The sequence below is a fragment of the Etheostoma spectabile genome, chromosome 7 (assembly GCF_008692095.1).
Source record: "Etheostoma spectabile isolate EspeVRDwgs_2016 chromosome 7, UIUC_Espe_1.0, whole genome shotgun sequence".
NCBI classification, from domain to species: domain Eukaryota; kingdom Metazoa; phylum Chordata; class Actinopteri; order Perciformes; family Percidae; genus Etheostoma; species Etheostoma spectabile.
In genome coordinates this window covers 28106368-28128338 of record NC_045739.1, presented here as the reverse complement: position 1 = coordinate 28128338, position 21971 = coordinate 28106368, and the positions used below count along the sequence as shown (strand labels likewise).

The window sequence follows — 21971 nt, the reverse complement described above, 5'->3', positions numbered from 1 at the left end:
CAAAAATTTAAAAAAATGAGATTTTGACAATATCTAAACGTTCTTAAGCCCCCCCCCCCCCCCCCCCCCAAAAAAGGAAGTATTTAATTCATATTAAATACATAGCTTTCCCTTTGCTGGACACATGAGAAGGCCTGCTACAGACATGCACATTCATTTTGTCGCTATGGAAACTAGCTTTAACAAAGACAGGACACAATAATGATAATGTTACATACTGTGTGTGTACAGATGAGTCAGGATTATGTTAAGTCCCGGACAAATTTTCTACGTCTGATTCTGCAAAATATGAACAAAGGAGCAAAAAAAAAAAAAAAAATCACTTCATTTCCCAGCATGCTCCGGCGCAGTGCATGCCTGTGATGTCACAATAAGTGTATATATACGGCTACGGGGAAGAATTTCTTCCTCTATTGTTACATTGTAACAAACGGGGCCGGGGCGGAACGGGGAGAAAGGCAGGCGTCTTCTCGTTACGTTTGAAACATTTGAAACATTTTGACAGCATTCGATATAAAAAAAAAAAAAAAAAGAAGAAGAAGAAGCCAAATTCCGCGTTAATGCGAGACGAAAGCGAAGCAAGCACCGCCGACTGAATCCGCCCCGGCGAGAAAAAGGATAACCGAACACAGATGTCAGCGGATTTCTACATCGCAAGCATTTCAAGCCCATCACAAAGATAAGACATTCGGCTAATTATACCTATCATTCACGTTCGGACATTAAATCGCAGCTATTCGTATGACGTCCTTATTTCTGTCGTCTGTCCTTTTAAATGCACAGGCATGCAACATTTAAATAAAAGCCGCAGGTCTAGTAGACAGCTTCTGCTTTCTTCGTGTGTGCAGAACAATGAGCATGGAGCCTAAGTAGCCTACTACAGTCACACACAAGTGGTGCAAACTGACAGTCACGCAGGCTTCCACACAGAGTGCTTTAGGATCCAATTTGCCCCACGGTTGCAGTCTGGATCCTCGGTTCAGAGATATCGGTTTTGTACAACAACAAAAAAAGGGCATCTCATAAGACGTTGGAAGATTGATGTGCAGCTCACATTGGAAAGGGAAACGACCTACAAGTTGGGTGGAACAAGGGTCCTTGGTTTCTGCCCCAGGTAAGAGGGTTTCCATTAACCGGGGGGTTTGCCATTGTATGTGCGTGTTTGGGTCTTTTACGCGTGTGTCTGTATATAAAAAAAAAAATGGGTAGAGCTGGAGATAGAGGACGGTTGAGCCTGCTAGACAGATGCCATCCAACCTTCTCCAACGCAGTCAGTTGCTGCATGTGCACAGTGTAACCAACACACCATGTAGTCCCAATTGTCTGGAAGCATACAGTAAGTCTGTCCAACTGAGTCCTTAAAGGAACAGGAGGGCGAGTCTGATTTTCATAAGGGAAATGAGCAGACTATCACAATTCTGCCTCTGCTCCATTTGGCCTATTTATATTGGGAGTCCCCAGGTGGAAAATGGTTCACATTGATGCTATAACCACACTGGCATCTCTACTGGACATGGAAGACTTTGCAGCCTCCTCTGGTGTGTCAAATTAGGTCCAATAGGAACATAGACGGGGTATCCACATTAAAATATGATTTGTGTTCTGTTTCAATGAACACAGACGACATGACATCTATCCTAAGCATCAAGGCATGAATTGATTCGTTCCATACTCAGAGACATCACCACCCATTTTAGGAGTGTCCTCATATCCTAGTAAAATCACCATGGCTGCAGCAGTTGTTTTATTACTCACTGTCCTCAGAGCAGCTCCAGGATTTGTCTCTACATGACATCATCCCTACATTGAATCTCTGATTTAGATTGAGGACAAACTACACTGTACACTATTGTACAAATGTTACATGTTACTCCCGTGTGAGGCTGGGTTTTCCCTTCGAGATCTTGGAAAACGGCTCATTTGGAACTGTCCCCTTAAGGAATAAAGATGCAGCATGTTGCTGTCAGTAGCCTGTTAACCCAGACACAGTCAAAATGAGCCTCATACATACTACGGATGTAGATTTGCATAGTAAACTATTAATTACCATTAGAAGTACCTTATTCATAGGGAATATATAATAGAGATAAGCATGACCACACGTCTATATGGAATATCTCTGTGATATTCCTTTTTTTTGGATTGAAAATTCAAAGCTTTGTGGGATACAGTTTGACCACAGACCTTTAGGGCATAACATAATATAATATAATATAATATAACATGCTGCTTTACATTCACTCTGTTTGACCGCAACCCACTGCTGTGATTGATCAATTCCTTTTGCACTGTTAATAGCAGAACTAAGATTAAAAAAAAAGAAGAAGCCATGGCCAGTCATTTGCTTCAAGGCTGTGTGCTTTAAACCAGCTTGTCTAGTTGCCATGGTGACGTTGCTAGACTTGATGATTTTAAAGTAGGATTTCATGTGAGGGAGGGGGGGGGGGAGGGAGGAGGGAGGAAATGATGGAAATGATGGAGCTGGAATACAGATGAAAGGCGACCAAACAGAAACAGCTGATGTCACCTTTTTTTTTTTACTTTCTGTGTTTGTGCCGAGAGCTGACGCGACCTTTTAGGGGTTTAATTAGCAAACAGATACAACACAGTGTCACAAACATGATCCACTTTGCCTTTCATTTATGAAAGGGTTTTTTAAAGTATCCACCGAGAAGCCACTTTTTCCACATCTCTGGGTTCACATCCACCGGAGTGTGTCGTCTGTGGCCGGACGTGTGCTCCCCTGTGCTCTCACACACCGAGTTTCCATGGAGGCAGACTCGTCCCTCAGCCTCAAACGAAGATATGAAGAGGTGGACAACAGCTCTCCATTCTCTACACCTAAGGATTCCGACGATGACATTACCAGCAGTGACAGCGCTGACAGCTGTGACAGCCTCAACCCCCCCTCCAGCACTGCATTTACCCGTAAGGAACAACCGGAGACACACGCTAAAGGCAATACACTCTAAAACCCACTCAAAACACTTAATTAGCTTAGTTAAAGTATTTAATGACTCAAGTATAACATTGCATTCCAAATGTCTCCCCCTTTTTTTTCCCTCCCACTTCAGCCACCTCCATCCTCAGACAGCACAAGCCGTCACCGGGGGGGAAACGGGTACGTTTTGATGTGGTGACGGTGTATTACTTCCCCCGGCGGCAGGGGTTCACCAGCGTGCCCAGCCAAGGCGGCAGCTCTCTGGGCATGGCCCGCCACCACTCCTCCATCAGACACTACACGCTGGGCGAGTTCGCCCGAGAACAGGAAACGAGCCACCGGCACACTTTACGCCAGCACCTGCGCCAAGAGAAGCTCAATGCCCGCAAGATGAAGGTAGGTTTCCCGTTTGGTCTCAGACTGTGTGACTGATCAGGGGGGTTCAGAGAGGACTTGAGGTAAATCAAAATGCCTTGTTTTGGGTCAAGTATACAGTATTGTTTTTGTCTGATAAAATGTTACGCACCCTTGATTGATTAAGACTATGTTTTTTTGAATGAGCCCAGTGTCTTGTTTCACTTGAAATGCAGAATATCATATAACATAAGGGTACATATACAATTTTTAATTACGTGTACCTTTCATTTTATGCTACTTTATACTTCTACATGTATCTACATTTAAATTTCAAGTTGCTGGTTACTAAGATTTATCTTGTGAAAGGGCGCAAACATTACCCCAAGAATATATATACTGTATATAGTTAACACAACTGAACCTCGATCCAGATACACGTTTATGGGCCCAATATTTTGCAGAACAAGTACTTTTTGGTGATAATACTCCTTTATCATACTTAACTAGGTTTCTTATCTTGTGAAAGGGTGCAAACATTACTCCAAGTTTGTGTATGTGTATATTTATATATATATATATATATATATATATATATATATATATATATATATATATGTGTGTATGTGTATACTGTATATAAATATGTACTGTATATGTGTATATATAAATGTGTGTGTATATATATATATATGTATGTATATATATATATATATATATGTAGGCGTGTGTATGTATGTATGTATGTATGTGTATGTATATAAACGTATCTATGTATATTTATGTATATATCTATGTATATATGCGTATACTGTATGTATGTGTGTGTATGTATATATATTGTGATGTCACGAGAGGCTGCGTCTGGAGGGCCGCTACGTACCCTGAGATGGCTGCAGTCACGGGCAGTTTTGGCACCATCTGCTGGTGGAGTTGGGAACTCACCCCTCAAGCACACGGATCCCAACACACCTGAGACCAATCAGGGGCTGATGAGCTGAAGGGCAGCTTAAAGCCCAGAGACACAGTTGGTGAGGTGTGTTGTTTGGGAGACAAGCTCAAGTTGTGCTCTCAGAGGAACAACAGATGATCGAAGCGGCACTTTCATGGAAGGACTAAAAGACTGGAATACTTACCTGAAAGACTGGAGTTCTTACCGACAGATAGGCCACGGGCTGCGACGCTGTCTAAAAGTAAGGCTGAAGACTTGTTTTCAAGAGAGATTTACCTGAGGGAATCAGGTCTATGATTTTGGTTTTGAAGAGACATTGTTTAAGTTGGACTGTTGCAAGAGCAACCTCATACTGAGTTACCTTTTTTGAACTTGACTTATCGTTTTGTGTTAATTCCCAAGAACATCATTAAAAACCTTTGTTACCCTCTAACTTGTGTCCTTGCACTGCTGAACTGTCCCGCCGAGAGCCGTGTAGCCTCTCATGATATCACATATGGTGGAGAATGCGGGCGCGTTCAGACGCTAACAGTGCATTTCAGAGAAGGACACCGACCGTTGATATTCGGTTTTCTGGAATCGGCCATAAACCCCTCCAGAGAAACAAGATGGAGGCCATGTTGGAAGCCCTGGTGGCCGGCAGCAAGCCCAGACGCAAGCGAACATGGCTCTCTGGAGGAGCAAAGGAGAGCCAATCTCCTGAAGGCAGGAGGAACTACAATTGCATAGGACAGTTGGCCGTTCGTAAGGATCCGCCAATAGAGCGAGTGACTTTATATCTAAGATGGGGCCTCAGATGACGTTGAGGCGTATCTGTTACGCCTTTGAAGCCACAGCCAACTAGGGAAGCGTGGCCCACGGTACAGTGGGTTGGACTGCTAGCCCCCTTCTGTCGGGGGAGTCGCTGAATGCTGTCGGGGACCTGGCCTCCGACGGGCGACTGACTACGATGCACTAAAGGCGGAGATCCTCAGCAGAAGTGGACTCACCAAGTTCGGCATGGCCCAGCGGTTCCACAGCTGGATCTTTCAAACCCGACCACCTCCGCGTGCCAGATGCACGAACTTGTCGGATCACGCGGAGATGGCTGGTACCGGAGAAGAGTACGGCGCTGCAGTAGTGGAGGCCGTTGTGGTGGACAATACTTACGGGCCCGCCTTATGAGGCGAAACGATTCATCAGCCAACAGGCCTTGACTACAGCGGACCGGACTGTGGAAGCCGTGGAAAGGTACCAAGCCCCGACCAGAGATGCTTCAGGCTTCCCGGAAGGGGCAACAGAGTGCGTCCACGCCACAGATGGGAGGAGGCGCGTCCAACGAACCCAAGGGACCCAAACCCAGCCACTTAGGAGCTGTCCAGGCGGCAGGGAGCCCGACTCCCGCCGGCCCCAGGAAGAGGACTCCGGGAGAGCAAAACGCGCCAGTGTTACCGGTGTGGGGAGATGGGACACCTCTCTGGCAGTGTGGGGAACGGTGGATGAACCTATGCCCACGGCTGGGTCCTCCGGCGCACCACCCACCCACCTTTTTGCTTCGTCGTGGGAGTCATGGATGACGCCCAGGACCGACCCCCACCTGCCCGGTGACGGTGAATCACCATGATGTAGAAGCTCTGCTAGATTTCCGGTAGCCGGACCACCCTGGTGCACAGGATTGGTGGACCCCATCGGGTCGGACTTCAGGGAAAGTCCTCCGGTTACCTGTGTCCATGGAGACACCAGAGACTACCCACCACTGAACTCACAATGACCACCACCAGGGGAACCATCCACACGACAGCGGGAGTGGTTGATTCCCTACCCGTTCCGGTCCTAATTGGACGAGACTGCCCCGCCTTTCTCCCGCTGTGGAGGGAGAACAGAGGAGATCGCCCGAGTACCCGGAAGCGGAGAGGCAGACGTACTCGGGAGAACGCAAACACAACCTCAGAACCCCTCACCACCAGCCTGTGTTCTTGCAGGGATGGCAGGTGCCAGGCTGATTCGGAGTTCTGGTCCAGACACGGAGGAAGAGAACATGGTCCCAGGAAGCGCTCCAAGCTCCAGTGAGGAAGACGCCCAAGGCACCCAAGAGCTTCCCCACTCTCACAGGCCAGTATGGTATCCGCCCAGTTACAAGATCCCACTCTTGCAAATGCCTTGAAGAATGGCAGGTGATAGAAGGTGGTACTAGGGGATAGGACAAGCCCTACCTACCCCATTTTGCAGTAAACGGGGGTTGGTTGTATCAGGTGGTACAGAAAGACGGCGAGGTGCAGGAACAGCTCCTCGTACCCCAGCCCCACCGGACCACCGTGCTCAACCTAGCCCACACCCACCGCTAGGGGCCCACCAGGGGTGGAGAAGACGAAGGAAAGGATCTTGCGACGTTCTTTTGGCCAGGGGTGCACAAAGAGATAGAGAACTACTGTCGGAGTTGCCCTGAGTGCCAGAGGGTGGCACCAAAGCCCACATATAGAAACCCGCTCATTCCCTTACCCATTATCGAGACCCGTTCGAGAGGATAGGACTGGACATCGTTGGACCCTTACGAAGAGTGCCAGGGGACATCAGTACATTGGTCATCCTGGACTATGCAACCCGATATCTGAGGCCATCCGCTGAGGAAGGCTACGTCCAAACAGATTGCCAAGGAGCTATTCCTTCTGTCAACGAGTCTGGGGCTCCCGAAGGAGATATTGACAGACCAAGGGAGTCATTCATGTCCAAGGTTATGAAAGGAACTCTGTACTCTGCTGAAAATCAAGCAGCTGAGAACGTCGGTCTACCACCCACAGACAGACGGCTCGTCGAACGTTTTAACAAAACCCTAAAATCCATGCTGCGGAAGGCGATCGGGGAAGACGGGCGCAACTGGGATCAGCTACTACCGTACCTCCTGTTTGCGGTGAGAGAGGTGCCTCAGTCTTCTACTGGTTTTCACCCTTTGAGCTCTTGCTATCTTACAGGCCCGAGACTGCTGGACATTGCCAAGGAGGCTGGGAGGAGCAACCGTGCCGCCAGCGGACCCTGATCGAGCATGTTGGGGGCTATGAGAGAGAGAATGAAGGCTATCATCCATGATGCGTGAACACATGGAGGCTGCTCAACGGCAACAGCAAGCCTCCTACAAACAGATTGCTCAACCCAGAGAGTTAAGCCCGTGGGGACGTAGTGCTGGTCCTGGTGCCCACCGTGGAGTGCAAATTCCTGGCCACTGGCAGGGGCCTACGAGGTCATAACGGGTGGGAGACGTAAACTACAAGGTGAGGCAACCAGAATAAAAGAAAGCCGGAGCAGATATATCAGTGTCAACCTTTTAAAAAAGTGGCACGCCAGGGAGGCGTTGTTCAGTTGTCTACCCCCCACAGAGACCAAGGAACCAGGGAGAGAAGAGGTTCAGGTGGGTCCAAGCCTGTCCCCCGCATCAACGGCAGATGGCCCTGGAGTTGGTGGAACGCAACCAAGATGTCTTCTCCTCCTACCTGGGCACACGGAGGTGGTTCAACACGAAATCCGCACCATGCCTGGCAAAACGGTGAACCAGTCGCCCTTACCGCGTGCCGGAGGCTGCCAAAGCGGTTTATACAAGAGGAGGTAAGGAAGATGCTGAAAACTAGGGGTGATCGAAGAGTCCAATAGTGCCTGGGCAAAGCCCCATCGTACTGGTTCCCAAGCCGGACGGCTCGGCACGGTTTTGCAATGACTTTCGGAAAGTAAATGAGGTGTCTGAGTTTGATGCATATCCATGCCTAGGGTGATGACTTAATAGATTCATTGGGACATGCACGCTTCCTAACCACCCTTGACCTCACCAAAGGATACTGGCAGGTGCCCCTGACCCCGGCGTCAAAGGAGAAGACGGCCTTTGCCACGCAGGGGGCTTTACCAGTACACCCGGCTCCCGTTTGGTCTCCACGGAGCGCCGGCTACTGTTCCAGCGGCTGATGGAATCGAGTCCTCGCTCCCACAAAAGGTACGCAGCAGCATATTTGGACGATGTGGTCATACAAAGTCCCGACTGGGCCAGTCACTTACCCCGAGTACAGGCAGTGGTGGATTCACTCAGGGAAGCAGGGCTCACGGCAAACCCAGAGAAGTGCAGGCTGGCCTTCAGTGAGACAAACTACCTGGGGTACACCCATCGGCGGGGGTTTGGTCAAGCTCAGGAAGCCAAGTTGAGGGCCATACAGGACTGGCCCGGCCCATCACCAAGAAGCAGGTGAGGTCGTTTTTGGGCTTAGCCGGCTATTAAGACGGTTTATAACGGACTTTGCTACATTGCTGCCCTCTAACAGAGTTGACGACGAACCGCCACTCTCGGATGGTGAGGTGGAATCCGAGGCGGAAGCGGCCTTCATCAACCTGAAACAAGTTCTGTGTTCCGGTCCAATCTGTGTGGCGCGGACTTCGAGAAGGACTCATGTCCAGGGGGGATGCTTCGGAGGTGGGTCTGGGGGCTGTTCTTGCCCAGGCGCATAACGGTGAGGAACATCCCGTTCTCTACCTCAGCAGGAAGCTACTGCCAAGGGAGAAGAACTATTCCACTGTGGAGAAGGAGTGCCTCGCGGTAACCTGGGCCCTGGAATCCCTGCGGTTCTACCTCCTGGGACGACGGTTTCGGTGGTGTCCGACCATGCCCCTCTACAGTGGATGGCCAGGAACAGGGAGACTAACAGTAGGGTTACCAGATGGTTCTTGAGCCTGCAGGCGTTTTAACTTCTCTGTTGTGCACAGGGCGGGCAAGAGCCACGGCAACGCGGATGCCCTTTCCCGGCGCGACGCCTTCTTCGCCTCCTTCACCCGACGAGGACGCGGTCTCGAGGGGGGGGATTGTGTGATGTCACGAGAGGCTGCGTTCTGGAGGGCGCTACGTACCCTGAGATGGCTGCAGTCACGGGCAGTTTTGGCACCATCTGCTGGTGGAGTTGGGAACTCCACCCCTCAAGCACACGGCATCCCAACACACCTGAGACCAATCAGGGCCTGATGAGCTGAAGGGCAGCTTAAGCCAGAGACACAGTTGGTGAGGTGTGTTGTTTGGGAGACAAGCTCAAGTTGTGCTCTCAGAGGAACAACAGATGATCGAAGCGGCACTTTCCATGGGAAGGACTAAAAGACTGGAATACTTACCTGAAGACTGGAGTTCTTACCGACAGATAGGCCACGGGCTGCGACGCTGTCTAAAAGTAGGCTGAAGACTTGTTTTTCAGAAGAGATTTACCTGAGGGAATCAGGTCTATGATTTTTGGTTTGAAGAGACATTGTTTAAGTTTGGACTGTTGCAAGAGCAACCTCCTACTGAGTTACCTTTTTTTGAACTTGACTTATCGTTTTGTGTTAATTCCCAAGAACATCATTAAAAACCTTTGTTACCCTCTAACTTTGTGTCCTTGCACTGCTGAACTGTCCCGCCGAGAGCCGTGTAGCCTCTCATGATATCACAATATATATATGTATGTGTATATGTATGTACTGTATGTGTGTGTGTGTGTATAATATATAGTTAACACAACTCCACCTCGATCCAGCTCCAACAGTAAATTATGAATTATGAATCAGTTAGGTGGGCCAATATTTTGCGGAACAAGTACTTTTTGGTGTTAATATTCCTTTTATTATATATTAAGTAGTTTTTTGATTGCAGGACTTACTACTACTGAAATAAAGGATCTTTCTTTCATTTTTAACATTGTCCATTTGAAAGATTCAGTATGAAATGATTAAGATGCAGATAAAGCTGTTTTGGAAGTACCATCCTTAACTACCAAGCTCTAGAGCTTTAAATAGGGAATTAGTCTCTTATTGTCTCCAGCTCACAGGTCTCCACTAACTGTCGTCCACAGCTGACAAGGAACGGCACGGTGGAGTGCGCTCAGGCAGACCTGCTGACTCTGGAGGACGTGTCGGATGAGGACCTGGACGTGGACGAGGTGGAGGTGGACGACTGCTTCTTTCTTCAGCCGCTGCCCACAAAGCGCCGGCGAGCCCTCCTGCGAGCGTCCGGCATCGCCCGCATCGACGCGCGGGAGAAAGCCGAGCTCAGAACCATCCGCCTCTCGCGGGAGGAATGCGGCTGCGACTGCCGCCTGTACTGCGACCCGCGCCACTGCGGCTGCAGCCAGGCCGGGATTAAGTGCCAGGTAAGGCTCGGTGTGTGTCTGTGTGCATGTGCAGAGAGAAGGGAGCCACTGTGCACTATTGACTGAATCAGTCTTCACTGCTCAATGAAATATGTGCCCTGTTTACAATACTTGAATCATTTAAAACCATGGGCAATTTATATTCCCATTTGGCTTTTTTCAGGGAAAATCTTTTGACATCACAGAAGACAAAGCACAAGTATAAATGAGGAAATTCATGATGGCCGTTTGACTTTCAGGGTCCCTGTATTTGTGCATCCTGACTCACTGTCACCCTGTCATGGCTTACTGGGACGCTTGAAGTGCTAATGGTATTAATACCACCTGGGCTTTCCTACTATGACCCGTTAAAAATGTCTGCTTTGATCTAAGACAGAATTGTGTGTCCATGAAATAAACATGTCAATTATTCCAGTGAGACCATCCTTCTAGTTTGAAAATATGACAGCGTAGATATATTTTGTTCCTGCAGCACCTCTGCTGTTTTATTCTTCTTGCCAGTCACTCTCTCTGTCTTCCATTTGCTAAAAAAAAACAGTGTGTGTACTTTGTTTTTCAGTATGGGCACCAAGACAGTCTCTACTTTACTCTCTACGGGAAGAGAACAACCTCAAAGGGTCCTCTGTGCACGCGTACAGCAGTTTAATTTAAGTTGGTAAAATAAATCAGTTAGTTCATTTGTTCTTTCTCCTGTTAGGAATTATGAATGCTATATTCAAAGCACGGTATGATACAGGGATCCAGCCAGAGCCCTTCATTGATCTTAAAATGCAAATTCTGTTTTATTGATCAATGCGGAGAAATGAGCTGAATTTAACTAAATCAACCCCTGTTGATACAGCAAATCAAATCATAGTCAATAACACCAGCATGCATTTGTACAACTCATTTATGTAATGTGATATTTGGGGGCGAGGTGAACAAGAAGTGATGATGTCTTAGTCTAGGAAATTGTGATGGACATTTTTTGGATGTTTCACAAATGTGTTATAGATTTAGAAAATAAAAAAATATGAGAAAAAAAATCCGTCAGCCCCAGTATTGTTGATGACAGTGGCACACCTGTTAGAAGAATCATCAAGGTCCTTGAATGTTTTACTGTATGAAAGATTTTTTGAAGATATTTTCACCTGATTAAAAGGAACCACAACCGTATATAACAGTAAACACTTATATATTATCATATTAAAATATAATAACATAATACTACTTATACACTATGCTCCAAAAAATAAAATAATAACTATCATAATTCACTCCTGCAGACTTTGCACTCCTCATGCACTCATTGCACTATTGCCTCTATATTGTTTCTGTTTATAGTACATATGTATTTGTGTGTATATATTGTTGGGTTGTTTTGTATGTTCAAGCCGATTGTGAGCAACGATGTTCCAAAGAAAAATTCCTCGTATGTGTCCTCATACCTGGCAAATAAAGCTGATTCTTACTCTGATAACACGTATGTAAAAGAGTCAGTAAAGTGTGTAGCCTCTCTGGTTGAAATCGTATAAAACTGGACCTGAATGACCCCTCCTTTCATTCCCAGGTGGATCGAATGTCGTTCCCATGTGGCTGCTCTCGGGATGGCTGCGGCAACATGGCGGGCCGCATCGAGTTCAACCCTCTACGCGTCCGAACTCACTACCTGCACACCATCATGAAGCTGGACCTGGAGAAGAGGAGGGTGCTGATACAAGGGGCCGGAGACCAGTACGCTGAATCCGACCACATGTCCTCCCCCTCCTCCACTTGCCCCACTTCTCCGGACCTATCCTCCGTCGCCTGCCTGGACTCTGAGCTGGAGGAGAGCGAGGCGCAGACGGCGGTGGAGGTTCAGGATCTCCTGGCGGAGCGGGACATCCTGGAGCGAGAGAACGAGACCGCCGTGCTGCACCTGCAGAGCGCCGAGGAGCAGGAGAGGCGGGAGCGGGAGGAGGCGGAGGGGGAGGCGGTGCAGCAGGAGCTGGGCGCGGAGCAGCCTCTCTGCCTCCTGCCCGGGCAGGCGGAGGTCCCGGGGGTGGAGCAGGTCCTCCTGCAGGGTCCGTTCCCCACGGGGGCCACGGTGCTCTGCATCACCGAAAACCAGGATGAGAGCCCCTCGGCCCTCCTCAAAGACTCCACTTCTCTGCTCTACTACCAGCTCGGCCCCATACAGTCGGGAGCCTTCGAGAGCCTGCACAGAGCGCAGGAGGCGGAACAGGAGTAGCACTCTCTGGGAGAACAGGGTTCAGGAGGAGGCCAAAGGAAAGAAGAAGAAGAAGAAGAAGAAGAAGAAGAAGAGGAAGGAGGGGGAGGAGGAGAGGAGTCAAAAGATGATTAGCCTGAATAGATCCTCTGCAGGCCTATTTTGGGCAAATCTTTAACTAATGTGATCCTGTGCTCGGAGGGATACATGGCAGTAGTGGGGGAGAGGCCCTCGAGTCCCCTGCAGTGCCAACGGGAGGGGGGTCGGCGGGGGATCTTCCCACTCCCCCCCCCAAAGTTTTACTTGGCTTCTCTGAGATATTTGCACAATGCTCTCTAAGATAAAAAAGAAATTACACATTACATTATCACTGTATTATAAAATTATTCAGGTTGCAATCTCTTTAGTCCCGTAAATTTTTGTGGAAATAAGGTGGTTTTACAATCGAGGGAGGGGGGGGGGATGCTGAAAGCACATACAGACTACTCCCTAGAAGTAATATGGATTCTGTTACAAGGAAACATTGCGCGTAATACAGTTTAGGGGTGAGGAATACGGCCTTAATGGAAAACCATTTAAAAAATACACTTGTGTGTAGGAGTCATTGGTCGATGGGAAAGTACACAGCAAGTAGTGATTTGTTCGTTTCCATCGTAGCGAACGTAAAACACAATGTGTGAATGCTGACATAAGCCTTTTGTTTGGTGATGATAAAAAAATCTATCAGTGCTAAACCCAAATTGTCTTGCATGAGCCTGGAGCTTATGAGTTTGGATACCTACTGGCTCACTTTCCCTTTCAGCACGCCTGTGCTGTAGTCAAGCCAAATAAAGGCCTCCGATAGCATCCTCCGCTGAAAATAGACCTAATTATCCTGGAAATACTTGTTTTTGTGTACTGTATATGCATTTGCAATGTGCAAGACAGAGCCGAGGTTGCTGCTTTATTTTTATTTTTTATTTTTTTAACCGTACGCACATTGTTATGCCGAGGGCGAGTGTTAACGAAGGAAAACCAACACAGGGCAGCAGACCAACACTGTACTTATCGCTCTTGCTCACCTCGCGCCGCTTGTGCAAATGCCGTTGATTTGTCAACAAAAACTCTAGTTTACCTGTAGTTCCCATGCCTATGATATTACTTATTATTTCCGTGGGTAATGTTACTTTTGTGGATTAGATACTGTTGGTTTGAAGTCCTGAGTCTTTGTTTTCTTTTGTTTCGTTTTTTTTTTTGGTAAAAAGGGAATCTTTTATAGCTTACCGTAAAACCAGCGTCGGCTGATGTTATTTGGGAAGATTTCTCCGGCCCTTCCTCTTTTTAATAAATTATAAATTATGGGAAGCAAGTCAAATTGCATTGAAAAATAGCATTGAAAAAAGCAAAGAAAGTATTTAACAAAAGATTATTTACTAACTTAAAAGATTGACAACTTGACTTTTATTTTTTTGGGTGTGGGTTGTGGTGTGTGTGGGTGTGGGGTGTGGGGGTTTTGGGGGGTTGTGTGGTGGTGTGTGTGTGGTCTACTTACCGTCCCTGTGGAGAGAGCGATTTTTGTATGCACCGGCGTGTGTGTACATTAGTCGTATTATAAAAGGGGAGGGGGGGGGTTTATGTGAGGAACAAATTTTATTCCTAAAAGGTGTGGTTACTATTTACAATTCATTTTTTTCTCTTTTCTTTCTCTCCACCATATGAAAATGGGTTTTTCACACAGAGGGTCCTCTAGGGTGTTTTTGAAGTAAAAGGTTTTCAGAGCCTCTGCAGAAAGCAATGCTACTGCGCGCCAGATTCCGCGATTTTATTTGGTCATGAGATGTAAATGCAATCGATAACCTTGGGCCGTTTTAAATACTTTTAAACGATGTTGTTAAACGATCTGCGTAACGTGCCCACTTCTTTTCAAAAATCGTCCCCTGTTTTGTTTGCCCCCAAATTTCAGGTTTTCTTTTGGCGCGCTCGCCGAACACGGGGTGCTGCGGTATGAAGTTTATGTGTTTTTTTGCCTTTTTTTTTTTTTTTTTTAATTTAAATTTCTAAAGAGTTGCACCAAAGCAGTGGTTTCAACCCTAATTAGACGACGCTTTTTTAAACCTCAAATTGAAAAAAACCCCCAAAAAAAACGGTCCTTAGTGAAGGGGGCTTAATTTTTTTGTGGCCCTTTGTGTGTTCGCGTGACTTGCCTCAACGTAGTACCATCTTCAAAGTGATGATGATGATTAAAAGCTGCCTATTGTTGAGCTTTTGTCCTTGGCTTTCTACTAATAGACCTAGGTCTGGGACCACTGCATTAAATTAACTCCAGTACACTATGTGATTGTGTGTTTCTCTGCGTGAAAGGGGTGTGTGATTGTTAGAAAAGATGATATGTTTAGACTTCACCTAAAAGCTGTGAGAACAACTCTCATGCTAACTGTTGCCTAAAGGGGACAAAAAAGGTTTTTTTTATACAAAAATAAAAACAATAAAACGCTGATTTTAAAAGGATAAAGTTGTGTTTGTGTTGTGTTGGTTTTAGCAGGCAATACGTCTTTATTTGACATGAACACAGGGTGGTTAACCCTTGTATTGTCTTCACTTTTTGGGACCTCCTTGTCAAACTGACCCGTGACTTATTTGGGGTTTTAAAAACAATTCTGAAATAAAATTTCACTTCATAATCTCTTAACAAATATTGTCTTTAATTCAATTTCAAACAATTGTGATAACATATGTTCAGGGAATGCAATCAGTCTCTACTAGAACACAATTAAAAATGGAAGTCTGATTCGTTTTTTTTGTCACAAGGTTATTATATTCATGTTAAAAATCTACTATGGCAAAAAACAATAGTGGTCACGTCCAGAAAATTTTTCTGAATTGAGTCAGGAATACATGTTTATTACAGAAATAAGATAAGGCCATTGATTTTCAGGTAGAAAAAAATGTGACTTGTACCATTTTACTTCTTGTAAAAATTTGAAATGGGTCAATTTGACTCGGATACCATACAAGGGTTGAGCTGCCATTGATGACATCTTGCTAACATCTTGATTGGACTAATTATGGGATTTATAGTTATCATTTATTCACAAAAACGTGACTTCCATGATGATGATGATGTTCCATTTGTGATTTTTGTGTACTTGAACACCGTTTGAAGATATAGGAATTCAAATGCAATTATATGTGGTTTCTGATAGAAAAATGGTTCAATAGTTCTTTTACTTAGTGTTTATCTGTTTGTTTTGTCATTACTAGGGTCACATGGAAACTGGGGATGCGGAATTCCGCAGAATTTTCCTTTAAAAAAAAAAACACATCAGCCTTTGTCCTCATCTAGATCCTGGGAGGGGTCATGACTGACTGTATGCTGTGTGCAGTGCAGTCTCCGACCAGTAGATGGCAGCATGAACTCAGTGCATTCCTCTAAACACATCCTCTCCACATGCAGATGTGGGTGTCACATACTGGGTTCACTCACTGCAGCTGTTACTCTGAAATCTGAGGCTCTGCATGTCATCCACGCCACAGGATTATGGTACCACTGGAGATAGTAACATCTCTGACCTGGCTTTGATTCTTAAGAATGATCAGGCATCCACTACCATCTTTTTTCTGAATCAGCTATGTTATCTCTCATGTTATAGGAGCTCTCTCGGTATTTTCACTTTGTACAACATTTTTTTAGACTTGTATTTAGATTATGGAAGCCAAAACATTGGTTCCCTTTTCTCTTCAATAGGAGGAAGTTGCTAGCTGGCGTAAGTGACACAAAGTCTCCCCTCTCTTTCCCATCCACCTGATCCAGAACTGGCTTCTCATGAGCGGCCTTTTGCAAGTGTGACCCACACAGCTCCGACGTCTCTGCTCTGGGATGCAGGATGCACTCTCCCTGCTCTGACAGTTACTTCCCCTCAACTAGCTTCGCAAACCAAATACTGATAACCCCGGTATGAATAACAGTCACGTCCTTGATTGCGAGAATTCCTTTAAGATTGGTATTATCTTATCGTATTGTTATAATAAAGGGCACACCACCCATTTAAAACATGAAGTTACCCCTGAGGGGTACTTCTCAGGTTGCGGAAAATAAGAAAATGATTGTGGAGGGAAGGTGCTGTTCAGTTGCATTCTGGGAAGTGTAGTGTTTTTGGAGGTAAACATCTGGATAGCTCAGCCTCTGCTGCTTCGACGTTGACTATTCTGCTTTTGTTGTGTTCCTCACAAACTTTCCCAACTTTGGGGAAGTGCAAAACTAAATTGCTGCCGTACCCCTTTAACCAAATAACAAGGATCATTCCATACAACATTCTTCAGGTAAAATGAATGATTACGTTCATTGAATTTTTGGGGTGTTTTATTTAATCTTATAGCATTTGAATTCTTTATTTTTTAATGGTTTCAACAGTATCCAGACTAAACTTTGACATATACCCATCTGTGATCCACTCAACATCCTCTGATCTTAACTGTTAGTCAAAATAATTCATAATTTATGCCTTTTTAACTAAAAACTCATGGATGAAATGAGGATTGCTGACCATGAATTCCAAGAATAAGTGTAAAACCTATTATTAAACCAGCTCAGGTTTTTAAAGAAAGCGCCAAAAGCATGGAAAAGGGACAAATGCATCACAAAAAGCGACAAAAACATCTGAAAAAGCACAAAAATAAATGACCTGAAAGGACAAATTCATGGTTAACAGGAAGACAACACAAGGGTTGAGTGTGTTTCTTTACCTGAAGTTAACAGATTAAAAGTCCCATTCTTTTTTGTGCCAGTCACTGTGTGACGTGAATCAGTGAGCCAACAGTCTGAGAGTAGGCCCACACACACACACACAGAAACCCCCAAAACAAATTAGCGTTGAAACAGTTCTGGCAGCAATCCGCAGCTCTGAGAACCATGCATTGTCTGATTAACCTTTCCGGCCCCTGGCTTTCTATTGTTTCACCTCTCCAATGGCCGGAAGAACTCAGCTGGGCCCGATGGCTCTAGGGCTGATGATGGAGCCCAACACCAGCCTGCGGAAATATTTTGAGAGGACATTTAAAAAAAACATCATAATCAGGAGAGAGTCATCTCAGAGCGTGTTGACAGATGTGCAAAATCACCGGCTTTATCTGGGCTTTAATTGAACTGTTGTGACTGGACACAGCCGCGGAGAGCAACTGGGCGTTAGGGGTGACGTATGCGAAATGGAAAGTTGCCACACCACCTCACTCCAGTCTACCAGTCTCAAAGTGCTGCTCCAGCGCGTGGAAAGAATGCTCTCTCTTTGCCTCTCTCGCTGTGACGTTAATGCTATGGCATCATTAGGCCTTCACCGAAACCAATCCCTTTTAAATGGCACTATTCATAAAACTGGCTCATGGTATTTTCACTGGTCTTCCGTGCTCTTCACATGCTGGCTGAACTGAGGAGAGAAATCCAGACCCTCCGACACACAAAGTTCACTCTGTGTGCTCAGAGACAGGATCCAAATGCCCTCCTGAAAGCAGGAAGAAGGAAACAATGAGGGCCGTTAAGGTCAACACAAAACTGAAAGCTGCTCACACTTTCTCTTTGGGCCCATCAGTGAAATGGCAAAGTATGTCCTTAAAAATATTCTTTTAGATTCTGTCATAGCCTTGGTCTTCTTGTATGCAAGCTAATTTATATTTTAGTCAGGGATCTGCATTCGGAAGGGCAATACCCTTTCCCACTTCTCATGATTTCCATAGTAAAAGCTGGCTGTTGTCACACAGCGAGGGGGATGGGTTGTCAACAGGACGTAGTAGCAAAGATCACTGGGTTTTGAGGTTAATAATGTTATCTGTGGTTACAGTTGGCCGTGTTGGGAAAGAGGCATCTTTATTCTAAAAAAATAGACTTGTATGTGTAATAATGTGTGCTGAGGCAAAGATCCCACAGTCCCAGAAGAGTGCAGCTCCTTCTTTATGTGCTGTGGCAAAACAATATATAAGACACCAATCCTTACAATTGCTTCATTATTTTTCTATACATGTACATTCACTCAGTTGCCCATTTACAATCCTCCATGAAGGATATGTTGTTCAGTTTTTGTTCACACTGTTTAAGAGGGATGTTGATTTAACTATATGATCATTATGGAGGTTGTTGTTGTTGTTTCTATTATTCACTCCTCCCTCATTGATATAAATGGCTTGGATATGATATTAGATTTTACAGCATTTTGCATGCGATTCATTTGGGATTTTTGACTCGGTAGCATCGAATGCAGTCCAGGTTTGAAATGTGAAAGAACACATTGAAGCCAAAATCAGAAGATTTTTATTATGTCATCCAGCTCTGGGTATAAGATGGCACTGCCTGAACAAGCACAAAAAGGAAACTGATGCATGGCAGCGCAGCCAAACGACTCCCAGCAGAACCAGAAAAAACAGCTGTGTCCACAACTGTGTGAAATATGGTGTGTCTTGCTCTGCCTGGTGGTCCCCAGGGACGTGTCCGTCATGGCTACATCCAAGTTCCCCAACATGGACTCTGAACATCCGTACACTGTGGAGGCTACTAGCGTGGAGTTTCTGTTGTTTTTATTGTTAACATGTTCTTACTTCCTTTCAGTTGTGTAATTAAAACCATCCCAATAGCTGAGCAACTGGCTGTGTGCCCAGCTATGCTCAAGGTGGAAGTTTAAATATCTATATGCTTACATAGCCTCTTAACAACAACCAGAGGGTAACCTCGTGTGAGTGCTTCCTATCTCTACCGAGAAGAGAAAAGAGGTGACGTCATGTCAGAAGTATCTGGAGAAAGAGAAATCTGCATCTCTTGAAGCTTTGACGATACCTTTAATTTATGGGGGTCAGTCTTTGCAAATTGGCTGTTGTTAATTATTTGAAAGTGTTGAGAAATGTTGGTTGTTGACTATCTTAGCTTGGACAAAAGTGGCAAGTTTCAGGGACTGATGGATGAATAATGACATCCCCTCTCATGTGGTAATATTGTGTCATTAAAATAATGTTGTTGCAATGTCATATATCAATGCAGTTCATGCTCTCACCACCCAAACCACATTTTGACCACACCAGCAGGGAGGCTCGAGGGATGGTTGCTGTCCGCTGTTTTGGTCCAAACTAAAATTTCTCAATAACTTTTAGTTGGGTTGCCATGACATTGGGTACATGTCAAACTGTTCCCTTTTCTAAAAAAATACATCCACATCCACTGTATGGATTGCCATCGAATGTGACACAGACATTTGTGTTTCCGTCATGAATTGTAATAACTTTGAAGATACCCTGATGTCTCATCTAGGTCAAAGGTTACTAACAAACTTGGTTCATGAATTTATTCCCATCAGCCTCAGCAGAACTTTCATAACTGATTTTTTGGCCACTCTGGGGCAAAGGAAACATGTTGTAAAACAACACTGACATGTACCTTTTAAGTTGAAATGGGGAACTCAATAGTACATTGTTGCTTGTTTACACATCAAGTTCTGAAGCAACATTATCACTCTTCGGGGTCTTGTTTGTGTCCACCGGATGAATTTAAGTCCAATATTCTCTCTATTTTAGCTCTGTTTTTGGTCTCCACCAACTCCTGAGTGAAATCTCTGTCTCTTTATTGGCTAAATGCTCCACTATGTTCACCAGCTCGTTGTTAACTCTGTCCTTGTGCTGTGTGGTGCTGAGCAGGTAGTAAACAGTACAGTTTTAATTGGCAAATGTTGGCATGCTAACACTAAGGTAAGATGTTAAACATTATAAACATTGCCTGCTAAATATCAGGACGTTAGTGTTGTGTCTGACTTAAAAAATTGAATCAGGTTCTGTCATATGGGTTCAAATTAAGCACTGTCACATGACCAAAAGGTCATTGATTTATATCTTATATAGTGATATTTTGAAGGAGGTATTCTATGTGGAGAGCAGTGATTGGTGGCTGTATAGGTTCAAGGGACTTTATGTTAGTTTTGGTGCCCCTTCTATAGACTTTAACCTGCCAACTCACAACTTTCAAAATTCTAACATGTTACTTAACAAATCCTATATTAAGTATGTTTGAAGTACTGAGAGACAGAGTGTGCATTTGGGCTGGGTCACTCTCCAAGCTTCTGCAGAGCTTGTAAATTAATGTTGAAAAATCTTTGATATAATAAACCAAAGACAGTGTCAAGCCGGATTCCTTATCAAACACATCATCCAGCATTGCTGTTCAGACACCACAAAGGATACATCATTGTCGTTGGGGACATGTTACCATGCTAATATTAGCATTTAGCTCAAAACACTCCGCAGGCTCACAGAGCTGTAAAAGAAAAAATTAAGGATATCAAACAGTTTCACATTGTCTTTCTACAGATGTGTTTTGTCTCAATGCACTTTCCAACCATGCTGTTACAGCTCTGTTCTGCTCTTGATCCTGATGCTGCTGTCGCCCGCGGGCTCACATGATCAACAGCATGTTTGTGGGGGTCAGACTTTGGGTTGTAGATGTGGTGGGAATAAGAGGGATATATGTTTTTGCAAATCTGGGAAAGGATGTAGAATCGCTTCCTGTCCATGCGCCCCATTCCCTAATGGACAATTAAGTGAATCATGTAAAATTCCCTGCTTGTGGCAAATGTCTAACGGTCTAACCCCTATCACGGCGGGCAAGCAAGTCACTCCTCAACCTTAATTAATACCATATTCCTACAGTACTTTTTGTGTTTCTCTCTTGCTTGCGCAAAACTGGCAGCGATAGTCATTCCCAGCAGGGGCCGGGCTGCGCTGACGTTTATAGTAGTTCAGTTTTCAGTAGCGGCCTTGTATTTTGAGTGTTTTATCAAAATGCCCTCATTTCCTGTCACAAAGGGCTTCGCTGGTCTACCTGTAAAAACAATGTTGTCTTTGTTGAGTAAGAGTTTCCATACTCTGTGTGTGTGAGTGTGTGCTGGGCTACTACGTTTTTCTCTCTCTCTCATCGCCCTTGGTGTCATGGAAACATGTATGCAGAAGCAGAAGTGTGTGTTTAGGGAAGGGATGTAGGAGGGTGGAGGCTGCTTTCCATTTATGGAGTAATCTGTAAGGGTGGAGTTCACTCAGGAAATGTGCCGCTTAGGGTTACAGGTGCCGTTTAGGTTGAAGCTGATAAAGAATCTTGTATTTTGGCTAACTGCTTCTCAGTGATTAAAGTGATGAGATAAAATATCACTGATAACCCTTCACAGGACCATAATTTTAATACAACCTAGCTTTTGCACAGTGTACACAGCCACATATTAAAAACACTAACTGCCATTAAAAATACTTAAAGAATATGTTTCCAATTCTAAATGTATAAGGGAATTCCGACCTAGACAAATTCTATTTTTTACCTGCAGTTTCATTGGTGCAAATGCATGCTGGGAAGCAGGGCCTGTTCTCGGGTTTCTGCTGGGAAAACAGGCGTAGCATGAGTCCAACAGGTGATGGGCTTGA

General features: G+C 45.2%; 1 protein-coding gene across 1 annotated transcript; it reads left to right on the top strand.

Annotated features, from left to right (window-relative positions):
* The first annotated feature begins 367 nt into the window (after nt 1-367).
* Nucleotides 368-13269, top strand: csrnp2 (cysteine-serine-rich nuclear protein 2). The gene is made up of 5 exons (XM_032521395.1): nt 368-1114; nt 2650-2958; nt 3075-3337; nt 10073-10369; nt 11919-13269. The coding sequence occupies exons 1-5, from the start codon at nt 1042-1044 to the stop codon at nt 12576-12578; spliced, it is 1602 nt and encodes a 533-aa protein (XP_032377286.1). The 5' UTR covers nt 368-1041; the 3' UTR covers nt 12579-13269.
* The last annotated feature ends 8702 nt before the right edge of the window (nt 13270-21971 follow it).

Coding starts and splice junctions, on each gene's coding strand:
- csrnp2 (XM_032521395.1), top strand. CDS start 1,042: ATGTGCAGCTCACATTGGAAAGGGAAACGACCTACAAGTTGGGTGGAA. Junction 2,959..3,074: donor ACCGGAGACACACGCTAAAG/GCAATACACTCT, acceptor CTCCCACTTCAG/CCACCTCCATCCTCAGACAG. Junction 10,370..11,918: donor AGGCCGGGATTAAGTGCCAG/GTAAGGCTCGGT, acceptor TTTCATTCCCAG/GTGGATCGAATGTCGTTCCC.